Genomic DNA, 21,970 nt, shown 5'->3' with positions numbered 1-21,970 from the left:
TTTAATACTAGTCTTACAGAGACCACCTCCAACTTATTTTGTCATTCTGATAGAATTAAAAACCAGCCTGGGGAGAGTGTCAGTCGGTACTACATAGGAGAAGCTGTAGCTTGGGTTGGTTTAGGTACAGTCTGTGCAGTACAACATTTGTCTGTATTAGAAACACAAATTGTCACAGGCCACTCTGTTGCTATGAACATAAAATGGTGAGGGTTTTTATTATTATTCTGTTATCAACAGAACCAAAAAAAGCCTTCATCTTAAGTATCTAGAAAATTGACTTAACACTTGGAAGGCTGGGGGGACAGGATACACCTCAGTAACTGAAATGGTGGGGAGATCATCAACCCAAATTCTCTTTAAGATGCAGATTGTCAAAGATGATGCAAACCTGTAACTGGATACCATGAACTTCAGCCATCGTTTTCGTCGCATTGCCATGTCTAAGACCCTTCAGTATGACCTGAAATAAAAATTCTGTCACAAAGATTTCATTCTCGTTGTCCATGCTGTATTTTTTAGTATGGACTGAAGTGTACATCATCAGTGGCAGTTTGATTTGTCAAGCGAAACTCATATTCTGGCTTATTTCTTGGGAGAAACTTGGGGCTCTGCTAGTTTTACAACCAGGGCTCTATTTGTTCACTGGATGATGATACAGAAATATTTTTAGGCTCCTTGCTGAATTGACAGATGTTTTAAATTAGATTTTGGAACACTGTAAGAGCTAATTCTTGTAAGGTTGACTTCCTTTTTAACTGGGGAGATCATATAAGCTGAAAGGAAAATTTAACTTCCAGCATTTGGCAAATTGTCAAATTGGCATTGTCAATATAGACATTCAGAAAGATCTTGTTTTAAAAAACAGAAATAAAATCACTCCTAAACAATACCTTTTGGATTCTAGTCCTAAATATTTGTATTTTTATATGATACACTCAGTTTATACTCTGAAAGCTGTAGAGGTTAAGAGAACTATATATTACTGCATGTTTGTGGTGGTGTTGTTTAAACAAACTTGTAGAGAAATACAGAAGCTGAAGCTATTTCTCCTTCTCTCTGAACAGCTGCTTTTGCTATACCCAGTAGGATAACAAGATGGGAAAGGGACCTTGTGGGTGCTCATGTCATGTCTTTGGCAGTAGAAGCAGACATGATAAAAAAACCACCCCAAAATGGTATTAAGGAAAAATCCCAGCCTGAGCAGAAAGCTTTCCTCTTGCTTTTCCATGAAGAAAGTAGTCCCCAGCAGGAAGCTTAAAACATACCCTGCTTCTGTTTATCAGTGGTGGAGTGCATGAGGCCTACAAGCAAAGTTAAAAGCCAAAAGCAGAAGGAAATCTGTCTCCCCTTGGTTCTTGTAGCTACATTTGTGGAACACTTTTTAGTGACCGTATAAGCTCTCTGTGGACTGTGTCCTATTTCCTTTACATTCTATACTGGCCTGTCGTTTATGCCTGGTAGCCAGTAGGAAACAGAGAAATAATTCTTCTTTTATTCAGCTGATTTGCCTTTAATCTCCCAAAGAGTATAGAAATGCATATGGATGGATAGAAGTTCTGATTATAAAACTGTCTTAGTAAATTTTACTTTAGAGCTTCCATAACTCTGTGCTGCTCTAGGCAGGTACAGTGTTCAAGAAGTTATGTTCTCTTCATGGTGTTAACCCCTGCAGTTTTATTAACAATGAATAATGGTCACTTCAGTACTACTTCCAAGTAGAAGCTCCTATTCCATGGGAACTGTTGCTTCCATGTTAGGAGAAGATTTTCTATCTTGGGTTTCAGATGCTCTTACCTCTTAAGAATCCTTGTTTGACATATACTGGTGGATAGGAGTAAAATACAGGTTTCCTAGATGGTGTTTCTGTATTAAGATGAAGCTTGAAAAGCCTTCTGCCTGAAATAGGGAATGTGTAGATGTTACATCTTAAAAAAAACCCAAACCCTTAATTCCCTTAGTATTGAAGTGTGGAGAAGGTAGAGTTGAATAAATCTCTACTTTGCGTTACACTGCAGTGTGTCCAGAATTGGTTCAGGTCATGTAAAAATCAGTCTGAAGATACTGGATCTTATTAAAACAAGAAGTAAGAAATAAAATAAAACAAAGAAAAATGCTCCTCACCACAAGGCTAAAAAGGAAACTCATAAAACCCTTTGAAAATTGTTTTTAGTCAGGAATGTGGCTCCATGAATTATTTCCAAATTGAAGTCCCCTTGCCTCCATTCTTAACTTTTTAATGCATTATTTAGAAATTGTATATCCTCAGAAATATGTTTTTTAATATGCTGAACTATATGCAGATTGTTGCAGCTGTCAGAGGAATAAATTTTGAAGGCTTAGTTCTTTGCAGATCACGTGTTACTCTTAATTTTTACTCTGTGAAATGATTTTGTCTGAATGATGTGTCATCTAAAGCTTATACAGTTAATTCCTTTTTTTGTGTTATTTTTAACACGCATGTATGCTACAAAAAATGTAGGAAGTATAAAGAATGTGCTTCATGAATGCTATGAAATAAGTAAAACGAAGCAGGCTTAGTCCCTAGTGGGTCATGCAACCCTGTCCCAAGAAACAGAAGGTGAGATAATCTGTAATTGTGATCCTGAGGCATTGTCATGAAGTTTAGAAGTCAAAGGCACACCACAATGCTGTGTACTAGGAGTGAGCATGGCTGCTAGGGAGGCTACCGTGAACATAAGAGACAGAAACCTATCATAAAATTGAAGACCTTTAATCTCCTCTGTGCTATAAACCTGCATTATTTAGAAATACCTGTGTGGCTACCTGTGAGTGTAGTGCCAATAGATGGAGAAAAAAAAAAAAAAGCTAGGTTGTGTTTGAACCAAAATACTAGGGCCAATCTACTTTAGTAAGCACCACACTAGGGAGGCACAGTTTTTGGCAAGCAGCATGAATTTGCAAGGAAATTGTGCTTCTGGAAAGCTGTACTGCATTAGAATTGGCAAGTGCTGTGCATACTGGCACACTATGACTTCTGTCAAGAACTAGCAAGTCCTTAAATATCAGATGATGGGCTTTTCAGGGCTATCTTGTCTAGCTTGAGCAGGCCTGGCAGCTCTTAACACAAACTAGTGTTTGGGTTCAAGACCTTCTGCTTTGTGATGTCTTTCTGAATAGCTTATTCAGCTGGAAAATACAGTGAACAAAAGAGCTGGAAATATTTTGTCAAGTTGGTGATCTCACAGTTCAGAGAGCCAGCTACCAATTATAAAGACTTCCATTGTATAACATAAGAGCTAGTGTATAGAAAACTCCAGATTTTACTCTGTCTTTTTCTTTATTAGCTTATGCATAATTATTTTTGCCTGAAGGATAGTGTGATTGTGGATGTGGGGTTTATTCTCGGTAATTAACTGTATTTTTCTAATAGACTAGGTAGAATAGGAAAATGGTATTTTTTTTTCAACTTTGAATTTGATTCTGGCCTGTGGGAATTAGGAGGGAGGGAAGCCTACAGCATTCACAATGATTAAGTGTTTATAATTAAGTGCAGTGAACAAATAGTATTGTCTATATGGAGAGCTGTGGAAGGGACAAGTGTCCCCCCTCAGTTAGTTTAGCAAAGATGTTGGCAGGAAACAACATGAAGACTTCTAAAACATTAGCCTAACAACAGTATATAATGTTCTCAAAAATAGATACAGTAACAGTAAACCTAGTGAAAGGAACTGTGAGTACAAAGCAGGTTTTATTGTTGCTGTTTTGCTATTTGTTTTTATCTAGGCTTTACAGTGAAATTCTGTATTTTAAGTATGATTTCATTCTCTTGCAGGTTGGAAAGGAGACTGTGCAGACAACAGAAGACCAGATCTTGAAAAGGGATATGCCACCAGCATTTATCAAGTAAAGTAATCATATTGTAAACCTTGTATTGTAGGTGCAGAAAACTTGTTCTAATGATAGATCATTGTTACTCGTTGTTGCTGAACAGATTAGAAAATGCTCTGATGTTTGAATAGCTCTTTGGGGTCTTTAAGCTGACTTGGGTCAGGAAAGACCTTTCTGTCAGCAGCGACTTTTCCTGTTACATATTTGAATATGCAGAATGTACCTAGGGTACTTTTTCCTTAAAAATAAAATCAGAGTAACAATGATACTTACCTATGCACTATAATTTTGCTTAATGGCGTTAGGTAAGATGGTGTTCTCCATGTTTTCTATTAATTTGGTTGGTGAAAAAGCATGAATTTGTCTGTATGTGAATGTGATGAATGATATAATTGCCTGGGGTTCTCAGATATTTGGAGAGCAGTGACTGACAGTTTTAGTTCTATGGCTTGGTGTAAAGGACAAGGGAATTTCTCCTTTTGCTGCCATAAGTTTGAGAAATAATGCATCACTTGGGGTGGAGTTGCCACGCTTCTTACTGCCAACTGACACATTGTCACTAAAGGGACTTTGCCCTGCAACCTACTGAATGCAGTGATCTCTCCATTAGCATTGTCTCCTCTGTACAGAATGACTAAATTTTTTACTGTAGTCCCAAACACAAAACAGGCAAATAGGCAAAACAACCATGTGTTGAGGTAACGAAGAAAATACTGAAATGGAGAACAGAGATAATGTCTAAAAAGAAAATTTAAGAAGTGAAAAGGGGTTTAGTTTGTTGTATTGTGGGTTGACAAAATAAATAATAAAAAAGTGCTTAGGACCAGGTGGTATTATCATAAGAGTTCAAGAATGACATAGCTGAATTATTTGTGAAGTACAGTCTCTCATGTGATACTACCTAGTATGTCAATCAAGGTGATACTACTGTCTGAAAAACTTTCTAGGGCAATCTGGGGAACAGGATGTCCATAGGTCTGATAGGCAAATGACTAGAAATTCGATATTGAAGAACAAAAGTAACAGATCTCATATATATATATATGTAAAATTTACTTTGGATGAATTGACAAGGTTTTTGTGGAGAGAAATTCTTCCTTATAAATCTGTTGGTGTTCTTAGAAATACCACAGACTTGGACAAGGTAATCCAGATGATTTCTTAACTTCTTGGCAAAGTCTGAAGGCTTCTAAGGAAATGAAGTAGCTGCAGGGTAGTAAGTTGTATGGAAAAGAGAAAATGGAAAGTGAAAGGAAAAATTACATGGTGAATTCTGACAATTTGCTTCTTGAGTTGTACACAAATGTGTAATCTTGATTGTGTTAATTTTTTAGGATCTGTAGAGTTTTAGTTAATTTCCAGCTTCATTTTTATCTGGATAAGTAGGAAATGAAGGAAAAGGTGTTTTTTTTGTAATTGCTATATTGTAACCAGCCTTGGATCAACACTTAGCAGATTGTTGAGACATAAATAGCTGAACTACTATAGAAATATGATAAGTGCTGCTGAATAGTACCATTTTATGCTGGGCGCAAGAAGGTTTTCTGAAGCAGTTGATGACTGCTTCAATTGTGATATAATGAAAAATGGGAAACATAACTATCTGTCACAGTTATTAAACTAAATTTACATCGTACTTTCCTAGATGCAGTAACTTAAGTTAGGAAAGTTCAAGGGCCTTTATGAATTTTATGGAAGTTATTGCATTTGTGGTTTTGTTAATCTGGAGTTTATATAAAAATGACTAGTACATGTTAACAGTTCCATGTTAACACTGTGGAGTGTATTGTCACCCATGTTTCTTTTGTTGGGACAAGTGACAGTCACAGATGAGCTGCCAGGAGAGTCTTGCTTTTTCCTGCATTAAAGGGAGGATTTGGATGTAGGAAGTGAAACAGATTAGGGTTGTGGGTTTTTTTTCTTTGTTGCAAAGAGGGTTTTTAGGTTTTAAAGCGTTAGTTCAGGAATTGGCATTCCTCTGTAAGGGAGTGATGGAGCAGAGCATGTACTGACACATGGATGATGGGGTAAGGAGCAGTGTACAAGCACCAGCACTGTCTGTATTTTTTCTATACAAAAGGACTACCAGTCTTTTGGGAACCACTCTTGGTGGATGAGGGAGATGACCTGTTTACTGTTGTAAAGACTTGGGTTTTGGCTTGCCTAAAAACTGGCACTGAGGGTTCATAATGGATATATGTGATAGTAATCAGAGAAGTTTTTCAATAGGCTTGTGATTGTGCAGCAAAATAATTTGTTGACTGCTGAGAAGCTATTTTGCATCCACTTTGCTTGCTACTGACTTAAAGCACATGGGAACTATTGACCTAGAGTTAAAAAGTGCTTCTGTATCTTAATTGTCTTAATCACCAGGGAGTATGAGTAACACATAATTTACATCACATGTTTTGCAGTGTGCTCATACTACTTGTTATAATTGTCTTGTAAAGATGAAAAAAGCTCTGATTTCTAGGTAAAGAATAGGGTAACACCTTATTTATTTACACTGAGAATAAATAAAAATTTGTTTGTGTTAACTTGCACACCCAAACTCATTTAACAAATCAAGCCGTTACGCTATTTTATATTAATGTTATTTTGGTAGCCAAGCTGGAGATGCATTGCTGGTAACTGAATTAACTAATGTTAATGTAAAATATTTTTTTCTTAATTTATATTTGTAGAACTGCAAGTAGTCTAAACTAGTAAGTAAATTAATTACAACTTAAGTGATCAGAAATTGAGTATTATTAAGGTATCATAAGCATTTTGACAATCGTCTGGCGTCTCTGAGAAAAGCAGAAGTCAGTCCTCAAAACTAAAAGAATATTTATGCACCAGATAAATATTTTTCCTCACATTTCATCAGGAATACACTCATAGGAATAAAGCTGTTTGACTACCCAAAATAGTATGGCTGGCAATAACATGAACCTGTGTCTCCTCCACAAAGAAATGGGATGATGTTAACAGTGCTTTATTGTAACCATGCCTCAAAAAAACCCAAACACAACCATTTTTAAATAAAGCTGGAGGGTTTTTTTAGTTAGCAATATTATACAGGGATTAGAAAATTCAGCCTAGCAATGAACTTTATTCAAAGCTTTTGAATGTGCTTGACTCTTGTGATAGAAAAAGCACTTCATGGCAGTGAGTATCTTCACTGGCTTTTTTGGCGTAGTTTTAGTTTTTCTAAATTCAAGAATTGGAAATAATTTTTACCCCAAATTCTAATGTTTTATTTCCTGGCATGTATGATCTGCAGGGGATGGAGGGTGGTTTTTAACACCAGTCTGCTTTCAAATGCATTGGAAAGTTGATGCCGTGTGAGTAAAGTGCAAGTTTACATTTTTGGAGGTTCAACTCTTGAGAACTATAGAAGAAAACAATGAATATTCAGAAACTTCTGTTATTTATGGTGGCTTTTGTGTAATACACATTTATGTTAATTCATTGCTTTAAAAATGGAAAAGCTGACCTTGAGATAATTATTGGAGTTAAACAGATGACCATGAAATTGAACCGTAGGAAATGAAGTCTTTCTGAGGCTATAGCTCTGAGCTGACTGAATGGGTGATTTGTTTAATCCCGTTCTTGGCAGAATTGAAAAGAACAAATTTGAGAAGCAAGCACGGAAATCTAATTTAGTCAAGTCAGTTCGCTTTGATAATACAAATAAGTACATTGCATAGTAATGAGCAGATCATTCCCACTTTCTGCCTGGAAGTCCCCCTGTATTTTCTTGCTCAGTTATGAATTACCACCATCTGATCTGCTGAGCAGATGTGTCACTAAAGAGCAGCTTATGATAAGCTCAGCTGGCCAAATTTGATCTTCCCTAGGGAGCCATTAGCTGAAAACTTTACTATCTGAAAAAGTATGTTTTCCTGTAGTGAGTGTCTTATTACAGTTAAATTTAGATGTAACCATTAATTTCTGCCATTTGTGTTGACAAGGAATGTTGGGGAGAAAATAACTGTAGCTTTCCAATAATACTTAACTGAAAGTATGATAAGAGTTACGTTCAAGTGGTGACGGAAAATGAGCTATATGACAAGCATGAAAAAGTTGAGATAAGAGAAAGATATAATAGTGCTTTAATACAAGAGTTTAATGTTGGCTGGAACCTTGTGTAACTTGAATGGCCACTTGGCACTAAAATGCATGGCAGCTATGTATTAGACTACACTTCTATTTCTGTTAAAAAAAAAAAAAGGGACAGAATAGAAGGAAAGTCACAGTGCAGTCAATAACTACAGTTGTGAGTAGCATAGCTAACATGGAAGTGATATCTGAATTCTGTATTTCTTTAAGCTTGTCATTACTTCATGACAAGATAAAAAAACCCAAGAACTTTTCAATGTTCCAATTCTTGATATTGTAAAATTGTTGTGTTAAATTGGCTTGATAGAACTGAATTTCAAAGCTCATTTGCTTTTGGTAGTACCTTCTGTGTTATTGTAATGACATACTGTAATATGTTGCAAAGCTTCCTTTTGTTTTTAAGTCTGGAATTTCAAGCTGCCTTTCAAGTTAATACCTTAGAATTAAATTTTGTGGCAATTTAAAATGCTATTTTTATCGTGGTTACCAAGTGTTTTGGCTTTCTTAATACTATTTTCATTTTGTCTTAATGTGGCTGATACAGGTTAGCAGTTATTTTGGTTGTCAAGTGCTAAAGGAATAACTGTCCCCTGTCCATGTCATTAAGAATGACAGGTGTTTCACCGTGCTGAGACATCTCCTTAATGACACTGTATTGACTGCTGAACGTGGAATACTTCAAACATTCCCTAGTTTGGAAGATTTCATGTCTTCTGAAAATTTGTGTTGTACAGCTGCTTGTTACTTTCTTATTAAAATGTATACAATAAATACTCTTGCTTCTTAAACTGTAAGGGTATTAAATGATCAGTTTGCTTGCAGTGCTTTAGGTAGTAAAGTTAAAAAGAAATCCAGCATTTTCTCAAGTCTGTTGACAAACAAAGTAATCAGCAAGATTTCTCTAATGACTTTCCCCACAGAGTGGAGAATGCCTGCACTAAACTTGTTCGGGCAGCTCAGATGCTGCAAGCAGATCCTTACTCAGTACCAGCTCGTGACTATCTGATTGATGGATCAAGAGGCATCCTTTCTGGAACATCAGACTTACTTCTGACATTTGATGAAGCAGAGGTAGGAGTCCCAACATGACTGACATAAGTATCTGTACAATAATGTTTTAATTTAAACGTCCAGCTAACTGAATTAGCTAATTTAAACTATTGAGTAGATGAATTTGTGTTTGATCATTTTAGCTTGATTGGAAGCATATTTTGCTTTCCTTCTGTCAGAACTTAGACTTGTTGCTGTGTTCTGTTAATAGCATCTTTGTATGACATAATATTTAAGCATTGCCTGTGATTATTCCTAAAAAAGGCCAGATCTCATCAAACCTGTTTTACATCTTCTGGACACTTTTCTGTATTTCCTTCACTTATACCCATTACTGATCCTTATTTTCTTTTTATCCTTTTACTGAAAAGCCCTAGGCCTTTTCCTAACAAGTCTCACTGGCTGTGGCAATTTAATTGGCCTTGGGGCATGTGAGGTAATGCAAATTTGGACTGTCTCACTGGTCAGCCAGAAGTGTGTTCTGATAGATAGATGTAACAGTTGCTGTATTTTGGCTGCTATACAAGCCAAAAAGTGGCTCAAAGGTGCTGCTAGTCTGTCCTCACTCAGATGGACAAAAAAGCCAGAGTTGCAAGGCAACTTGAAGGAGTTGCTGAGTGTCTTGTATTTCAAAGTCTTTTTTTTGTTACAAATCTTACTCTTGTGATCATCTTTCTGGCAATGTGGAGTCTTACTTGTTTCTAAATAGCAAATGTCCTACTGCTATGAGGAAATGAAGCTCACACTGTTAGAAATGTTGATGTTAATTGTAAATTTTATCCATGTCACAATCCACTAATCTATGCAACTGTATTACTCTTCCTGCTGTTCCTAGTAGGATAACATGGCATCCTTGTCTCTTGTTTAATCAGCTCATGGTACTGTTAGCATGATCCTCCGAAATGAGAGGAATGCTATGGGATTTCTCCATGGAGCTTGTGATTACTCATTATTTTAAGTGGCTTTTAATAGATACTACATAGTGTTATAGGACAGAATTGCAATTAAGTTAATAATTGCTTTCAATCTCCCTGCTGCCAGTCTTTAGGAAGTTATTTTACTCCTGTGGAGTTAATGCTTCATTGAACTAGTCTTGGAACAGGATTCCAACCAAGAGAAAAATATTAGTCTGGAATAATTGACTTTTAACAACTACAAAAGTTGATACATATCTATCCTACTATGTTTCAAGATAAAGGAACTTCAGAACAAAACTGAAATGAGTTTTAGTGGAAACTCTGTACTGTTGTAGGAACTGAAAGCTGTATGTGGTTGAATTAAATGTTAATTACTTATTCTTCAATGACAGTTGTATGTGGTGTTGTCAGAAATCATGTGGTTGAGGAAGTTAGAGGATTAGCCAACAGAGAACTCTGTTTTTGAGTCAAATATGAACAGAAAAAGTTAGGCTGAGGCAGATGCCCAGAGGTAAATGAAGTAGTCTTCACAGATATTTCTAGAAAGTTTAGTATGTTTGATCTAGGTTTCCCACTGGAACGCTGGATAATGCTTTACCCATAGGTAAAGCTGTTTTGTGAATAATATTTCCTTTGAAAATTTGGAGTCTGCTTTCTATGTAGCTTAGCTTTGATGTAAGTGAAATATTTTTTATTTTGATGAAATTGCAATGAAAAACTTGAAGCATGCCAGCATAGTTAAATGCACTTCCTTATAACCTATTTTCTTAATCCTGTCCTTCATTTATCACACAAAGTGAAAACAGTGGAACTACTATTTTGCATTTTTGAGTAGTGCAATGCTGATTAAATGTTGTCTGTGTCAATACAGCACCTGTGAGTAATTGTGTTGCGTATAACTTCATCATTATCCCAGACCTTTGTGATTGCCCATGCATCATGTTAGCACAGGCTATATCTATTCTATTTTAATAATAGGCCTGCATTTGTAATTCAAATGTTACTTAGCTTCATCTAATAAATGATGGCATGCTCCTTTTTCAGGTCCGTAAAATCATCCGTGTCTGCAAAGGAATATTGGAATATCTGACTGTGGCAGAAGTAGTAGAGACTATGGAGGATTTGGTGACATACACAAAGAATCTAGGGCCAGGTTTGATTTGCTTCAGTCTTAGCATAAATTTGAGTGTATTTTTTTCCCTACCTTTTTATCCCCCAGCACCTTCCTCACCCAAGTTTTGATAATGTTCAATTACTTTAATCTGTAGGAATGACAAAGATGGCCAAAATGATTGATGAGAGACAACAGGAACTAACTCATCAGGAGCACAGAGTTATGCTGGTAAACTCCATGAATACAGTAAAGGAGCTTTTGCCAGTACTTATCTCGGGTATTGTTTGCTTTAATTTTTTAATACTAATGTGACTTATTGTATCTCTAGTTCAAAATGTACAGTGTCTTACATGTATTAAAAATAAGTCTTGAGTAAGTCTTGACATTGCTTCTGTACTTGTTGCAGATAACAGTGCTTTTTGTATTAAAAATAGTCTTTTTGAGGTAAAATTATCAATGCAAAAGGAAATGTACAATGTCTGTGGAAAATGCAGTAGGAGGTCACCTTGAGTATTTGTAACATCTTGTATGTACCTTTTTCTAATCTATGCTATTTTTACAGCTATGAAGATTTTTGTAACCACGAAAAATTCTAAAACCCAGGGAATAGAAGAGGCCTTGAAAAATCGCAATTTCACAGTAGAGAAAATGAGTGCTGAGATAAATGAAATAATCCGTGTATTACAACTAACTTCCTGGGATGAAGATGCCTGGGCGAGCAAGGTAAGATTCACACCTGTGTTTATATATAGTAGTCTAATGTTTATCCTACTGTGTTGTACCTTTATAAACTTGTGTTTTTGAGAATGTTGAAATATGTATTTGTGCATCAGTTTTGTAATGCTCTGTAATCACGTTGTATAATCTTTTCAAGGTCAAAAAACATCTTTAGAGATGATTGCATTAATGTATCTTACAAAATTAGCTTTCTCACAATAACCTAAGTTAAAGGTGTGTGGCATTTGAAGGTAGCTCAGGGGTTTACTGCAACTGAATGGTCAGAGAACTTAAATTTTTTTGTTGTTTAGTTGAAATCCTGGAATATAGTGTATTCTTCTTGGAGAGATTTTTTTTTTTTTTCCATATAGCTACCCTACATAGTCAGAGAAAGAATAGTTATACGAGTAATTGTTCTATACATCAAACTGGTCTTTTAGCTAGGCATTCTTAAATGTGACTGAGATTTTTCTCCTAGATGATAGTAGAAAATCCAGGCTGTTGTCATATATCTTGTACAAAAGGCTTTAAGATAAGAAAGTTGTAGTGCATTTGGAGGATCCCTCCTTGAACACCACCTCCCCTTTTCCCCCACCCCACTTTTAGTCTGGATGTGACAGCAAATTTCAAATATTTGCCTTGTGTCAAAGAAGCATATGTTAGACTGAACAGCCTTTGTGGATAAGCGTGATGTCTGCAAAGCTGCTATATGGACAGTATTGGTTCTTTACAACTTGGTGTTAGGCTGTGAGACTGCTACTACATACCTGGAGTTAAGTTGTGCTTTTAAATTACACACACTGAAGATACTGAAATGCCCAGCAGACCATAAAGCAGGTCTGACAGAAAGAATCATAAAAGTGGTGTTGTGGCCTCAAAAAAAACAGAGCTGCAAAACTGAAATTCCTGCCAGTTTTTTTTAGTACCTTTAAGTTACTTGCTGAAGCATTTTTTAAAGGGTTAGGCCTATGAGCAACACACAACTCTAAATATAGTTAAAGAAAATATTGAGACCTGAAGCCAGACTTAAAAACAGATGAAATCTTGCAGAAAAACTAACATTGATGTGATCTAGGCATTAAAATCACTTTGGCCCATATTGTTTGGCACTTGACCCTTAGTTTGCCTTTTGCATTATTTTGTCACCATTACTTCCTTATTGTGACTACTTCATGCATCTTTGTTTTTGTTCTCCTGTTTATTACCCTTTTCTCACCTGTAGAAGGTAAGCTTTCTTTAGCACCCTACACTTCTACCTTGTACTAAAATCAAAAAAGCATGTATATGGGATTTTGTGCTGTGTGCAGACTGTGTGCTGTGCATCTTTTTGTGTGCCAGTTGTGACACCATACACTTATTAAAAGGATCTTACTAGCTCTGTCTAGAATTGGCTGTCACTAAAAGAATGGTAATTGCAAACTGACCTGCATTAAGACTCTTCTTCCTAGTCTGTTTAGAGTTAGCCCAAGATTTTAAAGCGCATTCTTTCTGAATATTTCTGTGTTAATTTACGTTACTAGTCTTTGTAGCCACAAATAAGGGATCCAGTCATGCAGGAACAAGCTTTCTGCATGCCCATAAAGCTTTATTAAATGAGTTTTGCCTGTTCTGTAGTATATCACTAGCAGCCTTCCTTCAGTTCAACTAGTTCATGTTTGTCAGTTCAAAGCTTAAAGCTGTAGTCTTGTATTTTTTCAATTCAGTTGTTTTTGTATGTAAGCATTCCTGTATTTTACAAGATATAAATACAGTTTTATTTCACAGAAATTTAGTATTTTTGTTGGTAAAATGTCTGTTGCAAAAAGTTGGCATATCAGCAGTATTTCCAAATAGAAAATACTGGTCATTATTTGTAATGCATAAATATGTTGTGTAGACTAGTATCATTGAAGTATAATTCTGTTCTAAGTTGAGAATTTGCTAATGGTATTTGTCTTTTTCATTTAATCTATGTTTATAATTTGGAATTGTGGCTTTGGGCATTAACCAAACAGTTGTGGCAGAGAAATCTGAGTCGAGAAATACAGTGGGATGAAAAAGCAGGATCTAGTTGGTTAATGGCCACCTATTATAGATGTATTCTGGTATTTGCAGAAATAACTAACTGTTCAAGTACTGCTTCTCTGGGAGGGAGAAGGAGGAGCTCTTAAATTCTACTTGAGATTACTTTTGCATGATGTTTGTGCCTGGAGGTCAAGGGAAAGATAGATATTTTCCCCATGCTTTTCTGGAGCAAACTTAGGTGTGTTTGGTAATGAACGACCTTAAATTTTTATCTGTGTAGTCCATGCTATTGTTCATGTTGGAGTTGATTTTATGCTTATTTTATCTTGAATTGTTTATACATTACATCACAAAATGTGCCTAGAGAGATGGATGGACGAATGTATGGAGCTGGAGTTGAAGGCGTTTTGTGAACTTTTTGGTTGCTCTTCCTAGACACTGAAATGCACATTACTGTTCCTGGATTGCAGTAATCTCTGCCTGCAACAAGACTGGGAATTTTTAAATAGTGTGCTGATTTAGAATTGAAATGCTGAGCAAATACTTGTTTTACAAAATCTTAGAGAAAAAATTTGTCTATTTTTTCCTCCTTTATACCTTTCTCCTTGAATCTTTTGTTTTACAGAGTAGTTCAGCTTTCTGTTGTATGTTCTTATTGTTTGTTTTTAAATAAACTTGAAATAATAATCAAGTAAAGTATCTTCCACTTCGATAGAATGTAGGCAGTTAAAACTTTAGAAAGCTGAGAAGTATATAGTATCTTGCAGGATTGAACCCTGGATGGTGACTAAGCTATCTGTTGTGCAAAAAGGCTGGCATAGCCTACTTCCTTGAATATTGCCTTATTTGTTAATAAAACACAGATATCACTAGACTAGGCCACTTAGCTGAACCAGAGGTTGTTTTATATTCAACAGGGGAGTGTGTAGGTTTTATTTTGCCCCTTTACAAAGAAGTGCCTATACCACCTCCTCTGTGAATAATCTAAAAATTCTTGGTAGTGGCAGAAGTTATGCGTAAAGGTATCTTGAGTAAGTTCCTGAAGTTCATTCGCTGTAAGAACTTATTCCAAAAAGCCAACTTGCGGGTTTTCCCTTCAGACAATGGTGCCTTAGTTGTTGGACTTGATTAAGTTGTTTATCTCTTCAGAAAAGGTAATAGCTCTGCTTTTGTTAATAAAATTACTTTTGCCAACAGGGGAACTGTGGAGGGAGGAGGGGAAGAATCCTTCTTTGCTGAGAAATCGACTCTAGACCATTTTGCAGGGTAGCTGAAGGATTTTTTTTTCTTGCTGCCACTGATATTCTGCTGGCAATGAATACAATTTCAAATATATTTAGCTGTTGAGGACGAACAAGGCATGTAAACAACTGGAAAAGCCAGGGATATCAAGAAACTTTCAAACAGTAAGATGTTGAGCAAATTCCTTTGTTTTGTTTAAATTTAGTGTTTCTACTTTAGTTCTCCTGCTTAATAGCCTGAATTGATGGGTATGTCCAGACACTTCAGAATTGCTACACCTTTGTTTCTTGGCAAGTATCTGACACTAGACACAGCTGTGGCAGAAACAAAAGTGCAGCACCAACAAAGCTAGTTAAGGATGTGTTTTAATTACCTGTTAAAAAATTACTCTATTCATTGCAAGGAAAACTCTGTATCAGGCTAAAGCTGGGAGGAATTTCTTGCCGTGGCAATTCCAGCTGTGAAGATGAGAAATCTGTGCTTTTAGGACAGTGGTCCTGAAACACTTTGACTGCTACTCTAGGATTTAACAAGATTTTTTAAAAAATGGAAGGGGTACTTTGCAAACATGAGTGCAGCAATGTAGTTACATGGGCATCACATGACAATAGATGAAAAATAGATCCTGTACTTGGTTGGGTAGTGCTAGCAATTACAAAATTGTGAGTGTAAAAGCTAAAATACCTTGGATTTGGTCCCCTGATGTAACTTTATATGGAGAGGCTTCTTCACAATTTTGCTGAAACTGCAGCTCTGCAGACAGCTGAGACAACACAAAAGCCTGTGTCAGTAAAAAGGGAGAGGCAATGACAGTTTTCCCAACACTCAGCCATCCCACACCTATCATCTCATCAACACACAAAGCAACATCTGTTGCCTTTTTAAAGATTCGTTTAGCTCTTTGTTTCAAATTATTTCTGTTTAGGTCATTTGTTCCAAACTACAGTAGCTTCAGCCCATATGAAAAAAACCAAACAAACAGAAGTGTTAGCACCTACCTTCAGCGATGTAAAACTTACCTTCAGAAAGGTTTTTATAGATATTGGAATACTTAAATGATCATGTATTTCTCCTGTATCTTACATTGAATGCACAATTCTCAAGGTATGGAGAAGATGACTTAAAATAATGTGCCCATCTCCCACCCCTAGCTGCATATCCTACCCTTTTAACATTTTTTCAAACAGGTCTTGACCTAAGCTCTGAGACCCAGTTACTAGATTTGAGAACCAATCATGCAGGTGAAAATGATGTGCTTTGGGTGCGCTCTCTCAGGCTGTGCTTCAGGAGTCCTTAAAAATATCCAGCAGTGTTGCATGACCTTTTAGAAAGTTGCTTGCTGAATTACTTTATAGCATCTTATGTATAGCTGTCAGACCAACATCCCTAATAACATAATGAATAGAATAAAAATGCCAAAATGTTTACTGTAATGTATCTTCAAATGCAGAATGAACTCCACAAAAATGTGGCAGTTCTTGAGTGTTGTCAAGATATCACATTCTGTACTAGATACTGATCATTGACGCTAATAGGCTCATCTTGATAAGAGTTGGACATGGAAAGTCCAATTCAGTTAATAACATGAGAGCCAGGCATCTTTTCATCATGTGTATACTAATCATGGGATGTCAGAGGAATTTTCCATGGCCTATGTGGTAAAAAGCTATTTTGGCTTTTCACCAACTTTCTACTTAAGGTATTTGATACTTTTTTCAGTCTTTCCATTGGCGTAAGATAGAAAACTTCTGGCCTCTAGTGGGGAGATGACACATGAACAAGTAACAGAGTATGCAGAGAAACTGGAATTGGATGGTTTCATCTTCACTAGTCAGAGGTGCTGGGTAATAGCAGCATAATAGTAAAAGAAGCAGCTTCCCTGATGCTCCTGGCAGAGGGATTGTGAGTTTAAAACAATCACATGTGAATGTGTGCTTGTCTCCCAAGACATGAAACTCCATCTTTGAGAATTGCAGGAAATAGCTGGCAGTCGATGATTCTGCAAAACTAGCTGTTTGACTTTCAGCAGCAGAGCAGGTGAAAAACACAGATGTGCAGCCTCTTACACTGAAGCAAGTAGTAAAATTCACTAGTCTGTTACCATTTTTAAAAAGTTTTATCTCATTGTTACAGATTTTCTCTGTGCTCTGATATAAATCAAAGGGAAAAAAAATCCAGAACTAACTCCAAGATGTGTGCTCATTAGAACTCTTGACTTCAGAAAGTAAAATACTAGTGAATGAAGGAATAGAAAAATCACTAAAATTGCATGCTTTTTTTTTCTGCATTTTGAGTGAAATGAAAATGTCTGTTTTAATTGGAAATAAGTGACTATGACCTGTTAGTTGGAAAATAGGGTTTGAGCTGCTTATATGGGTGTGTTTCTGTAAGCAGATTGTGCTTTATAAAACTTCTGTCTGCTTTGGCTGTGTTGACTGTTTGTGCTTTGATTGGTTGAGAATAATTTTGGTTTTATCTCTTTTGTAAAGGATACTGAAGCCATGAAAAGAGCTTTAGCCTTAATAGATTCAAAGATGAATCAGGCAAAAGGTTGGCTGAGAGATCCAAATGCACCTCCAGGTAATAAAAAAACCCAACCAAACAAACAGTAGGAAGTATTTTGGTTTTTAAAGGTCTGAGTAATTCCATTGTTTAAGAAAAAAGTGCGTTTCAGCATTAAGAACCTATACATGGTGGATCATTCTAGAGGACCCTGTATTTATTCCTTTCTTTAGATGCTGGAGATGGAACAACCTCTGTCTAATGACCAGTACAGCTTTGCTTCTTTTCAGTTGTCAAAGTAATAAACTCTGTATAACATACAAGAGCATTTCACTGGTAAAAACACAAACCCATAAATTGCGTTGAAGAGTATTAAATTGCAGTGGTTACTAATGCTTTAAATACTCCCTTTTGTATTTTCAAATTTGTGCAACTTTAGATTTGCCTAACACAATCTCAGAGTGGTTTTCTTTCAATTTCTGCAGCAAGTTTTTTACATAAATATATGCCACGAATACTGTAATTAGTTACCTTCTTATAGATTGTAATTAAGTCACCTTTAAAATTGGGCCTTTTTATGTGTCTTAAAAGCAAATAAAACTGGATAGTAGCCTGTTCCATTTGAGCTTTGAAAGACTGCCTCAGAAGTTGAAGCCAAAATAATACAGTTGTGGAAGTTGGAAGTGAGTTGTTATCTGGGGAGCTTCTGCTTATACTACTTCTGACCTCTTTCCCCTTGCCATTCTCAATTTCAGAAACCTCAAAGTTCTTTTCAAATCCTTCTTTCATTGACACTGACAATTAATGAAATGAACTATTAAAAAAATTCCTAGCTGAGGACAAATGCAAAGATACCTCTAGAACTTCCTGCAAAGCAGATGATAGTGCAGGATCAGGGTGGTTTGCAAGTAAAAAGTATATTGTTCTTGCATCCTCTTTTGCCAAAATCAAGTCACATGTGCAACTGGCTGAAGCTGAGGCTACATGAATCTTGCGGTGTTGTTCTTTCCCTTCTCAGCCTGAATTGCAGACTCTATAAATTAAGTACTTCTAGAAATTAAGTTATGATAGCAGAATGATTAAATTATTTGAAATACATGGCACATGATACACAATAAGGTTATTATATTGTTTTGGAAATACTGTCCCATTATAATTACCACATTGGGTATGTCTCACAGTTTTTAATATGTCTCCTGACAGCTGAACCTAATATGGGACATGAGATTAGCAATTTACTTGTACATGTCAAGGAATGTCTTGTTTTGTTTCCTTAACTGATTCTGTGTCTTAGGTGATGCTGGTGAGCAAGCAATAAGGCAGATCCTTGATGAAGCTGGAAAAGCCGGAGAGCTGTGTGCAGGCAAGGAGCGCAGAGAAATTCTGGGAACATGTAAAACACTGGGCCAGATGACTGATCAACTGGCTGACCTCCGAGCAAGGTAAACCTATTACTTTTCATGGATAGTTCTCCAGTTCTATTAAAACATTTCCTAATTTTTCCTAACCTGTAGGAAAGTAGGCCAGTAACTGTGTTTTGCCCTTTTTACTTCAGTCTCTTTTGATAAGAATAATATGTTTTAATATGTGAAATCTTAATTTTATAACATGATGAGCAAAATTGGTCACATAGATAATTCAGAGTTTGTTTAATGTCAGACACTTAACTTGCCTCCAAATAAAGCAGAGTTGAATTATTAAACTCTACTGTTAAGTCTGTTCTGCAAAGAGGATATACCCCAATTACTGTAGCTCCTGCAGCTTCTGACTGATGTGCAGCAATCTATGAATGAGTAGATACCAGGCTTTGCCCTGAGTATTCAGTAGAATCCTCAAACAGCCTAACTTTGTGACACTTGAGGACACTAGCTGTCAAATCCTGGAAAGGGGAAAATATGGTCTTAGTTTTAAATTCTTCTTGTTGTGGTGTTTCTCCTCAGTTGTTGTGGTTTTTGTTTGTTTGGGGTTTTTTTCCCCAGGGGAAAAAAAATTTGATTAAATACTGTATCACTAGAAATAATTGCTGGGAGTGCTCTTAAACAGGTTTTTATTGCCTCTTCATTAGAAAAGAGCTTGGTTCAATCCAGAGCTGAATCTGTGATGCTCTTTTTTTTTTTTCTTGGGCAGAGGGCAGGGTGCTACACCCATGGCTATGCAGAAAGCACAGCAGGTGTCACAAGGTCTGGATTTGCTCACTGCCAAAGTGGAGAATGCAGCCCGCAAATTGGAGGCCATGACCAACTCTAAGCAGGCAATTGCAAAGAAGATTGATGCTGCCCAGGTACGACTAATGATTTAGTAAATACTACGGAACATGATTACATTAGTGCTGACTATTGTAGTTCTTTCTCGACACAAAGCAGTTACTTGTTAAGAAGAACATATGGGGTATGTTTGCTTTTGTAAAGGAAAATCTTCAGTAATTTACAGGGTGCTGTGAGTTTTATTAAAGCTTATGACATTTTTGCATAGTTCTTTTTAGCATTGCTAAAAATCTAAAGGTTATGAAATTACAAAGAGAAAACGCCCTTAATTTGGGCATAAGCTGATTTTAATAAAACAGTTCCTGACAGCACATATTTGCTAGTGGGTAAAATCAGTGCCCTTTCCTTGGACTCTGAAAGTGGACTTGAGGGTTTAGAACTGCATATTCATGACAACTATAAGACAATGTTGGTGAAAATATTTTTCCTATAAATCAATCCTTTTATTTTTTGTAACTCTTAATCTTCCTCAATGGTCAGCCTATTACCCAGTGATTATGATGTTGGTCAAATAAGGAACTTTCTATGTGTACTTTATCTAAGTATATGTGTATATATTTACAATACTAATGTATATTTTCATGTATACTTAAAAAAGAAATTATAATGAGACGTTTTAGGAAGAGCTCTTTAGGGTGCCACACTGTGCACAAGAGCACCTGTCAGAATTTTTTTTTCTGAGAGTCAGATGAGTCTTTAAAGCCACTACTTAAAATTTACTTCTGAAAATATTGTTGCCAGATGTTGGAGGGAAAGAGATAATGACAAATCCTTGGGAAGATTTGATCTTATTTGAAATCTTTTGCAAAACAGAAAATCTGACAATAGAACAGCTTCATGGTATCTAATAAACAAAATTGCTTTAAAAAAGTTTTAATTAAAGTTTTGCAAGCTATGTTGGTATTTATTTTTGTTTAACAAGTTTCTATGGAAATAATATTACTGTTTATCCTCACTTGTACACAACTTCTTTGTATTAAGAATTGGCTTGCAGATCCTAATGGAGGCAGTGAAGGAGAAGAACACATTAGGGGAATTATGGCTGAAGCAAGAAAAGTTGCAGAATTATGTGAGGAGCCTAAAGAGAGAGATGATATCCTTCGTTCCTTGGGTGAAATCTCTGCTTTGACAGCTAAGCTGTCAGATCTGCGACGACAGTATGTATTAGTTTTATCACCATTAATTTATTTAAACTACTTTAATTTGCAGTTCTAAGTGCTGAATGAAATCAGAATATAGATTATTTTTCCCTAAGAACAGGGGATGGTCATCTTGTACTTTTGAGTTGTTATCCTGCCTTGAGGAAAAACTGAATGCAAAGAATTGTTCAGCTCCAGGGGTGGGAGGAAGCTAACATTTTAACATCCTTTAAAAAACTTAGTTTCTAAAATACGGCACCCTTTTTAATGCTTCAACCTAATGATTTCTGTCTCAAAATCCAACCGGTACTATCTTCCTCACAAAAAAAATAGAGTTATATTACCTAGAAAATGTTTACTTTATACTGCCTATGGAATATTTGACAGCCAAACTGAAGCCTAAAGTGAGTTCCTTTTTATTGTCCAAGTGCTTTAAAGGAACAGGAAAATGTGGAATGTAAGTTTGTTTTTGCTGACAAATGTCAATGTTTAAGCAGTTTGCTGAATGGCAAGACAAAATACCTACCACTTGAATGAGTGTCAGTGCTCTAAGTTGTTACTGCAAACTATAAAAAAAATTGTAACTAAGTAATTGTGTTTCTGTATCTTTCGTGAATAGGAAACTTGAGAGTGGAAGTGAAGAAACAGTTACTGTATAAACTGTGGTCTTAATCTATGACCAGTTGCAATATGAAGATAAATATTTTTCTTTCTTCATTAGTTAGACACTTAAGTTTTCATTGAGATTGAGCTGCTGTGGATCTTAACATGCTACCTCTTCATGTTTATACCTAGCCTTGGGCCTTTTGCTGCTTACTGTTCTGCATGTCATCTGCCTGGCATTATTTTAGTTGCTCATAAGACAGCCATGGGTATGGGAAATGAAAGTCACAGCTGAGTAATCAATGACAGTACCATGCCCTCTCCCACCTCAGTACTGTGTTGCTGTGTGTACCACAGCAGAGAAGTGTGAGGTGGAGTTTTATGCATGACAGATCTGCCTTATTCTGATATTCAAGTGCCAAATTTAACCTTACTTAACAAGATGAAGTACCTTTCATTGTT

At 36.2% G+C, this 21,970-nt stretch overlaps 1 protein-coding gene across 1 annotated transcript in view; it reads left to right on the top strand.

Annotated features, from left to right (window-relative positions):
- The first annotated feature begins 406 nt into the window (after positions 1-406).
- The window catches only part of VCL (vinculin), a 38,225-nt gene continuing 16,661 nt past the window's right edge, over positions 407-21,970 (top strand). Inside the window, exons 1-10 of the mRNA XM_010000812.1 lie at positions 407-456; positions 3,748-3,867; positions 8,877-9,027; positions 10,968-11,076; positions 11,192-11,314; positions 11,600-11,760; positions 17,490-17,580; positions 18,797-18,944; positions 19,630-19,783; positions 20,748-20,923. Coding sequence (XP_009999114.1) covers positions 407-456; positions 3,748-3,867; positions 8,877-9,027; positions 10,968-11,076; positions 11,192-11,314; positions 11,600-11,760; positions 17,490-17,580; positions 18,797-18,944; positions 19,630-19,783; positions 20,748-20,923 — 1,283 coding nt within the window. The remainder of the gene's footprint in view (positions 457-3,747; positions 3,868-8,876; positions 9,028-10,967; positions 11,077-11,191; positions 11,315-11,599; positions 11,761-17,489; positions 17,581-18,796; positions 18,945-19,629; positions 19,784-20,747; positions 20,924-21,970) is intronic.

The sequence above is a fragment of the Chaetura pelagica genome, unplaced genomic scaffold, assembly GCF_000747805.2.
Source record: "Chaetura pelagica isolate M959 unplaced genomic scaffold, ChaPel_1.0 scaffold166, whole genome shotgun sequence".
Classification (NCBI taxonomy): domain Eukaryota; kingdom Metazoa; phylum Chordata; class Aves; order Apodiformes; family Apodidae; genus Chaetura; species Chaetura pelagica.
This window is presented reverse-complemented; position numbering and strand designations above follow the sequence as displayed.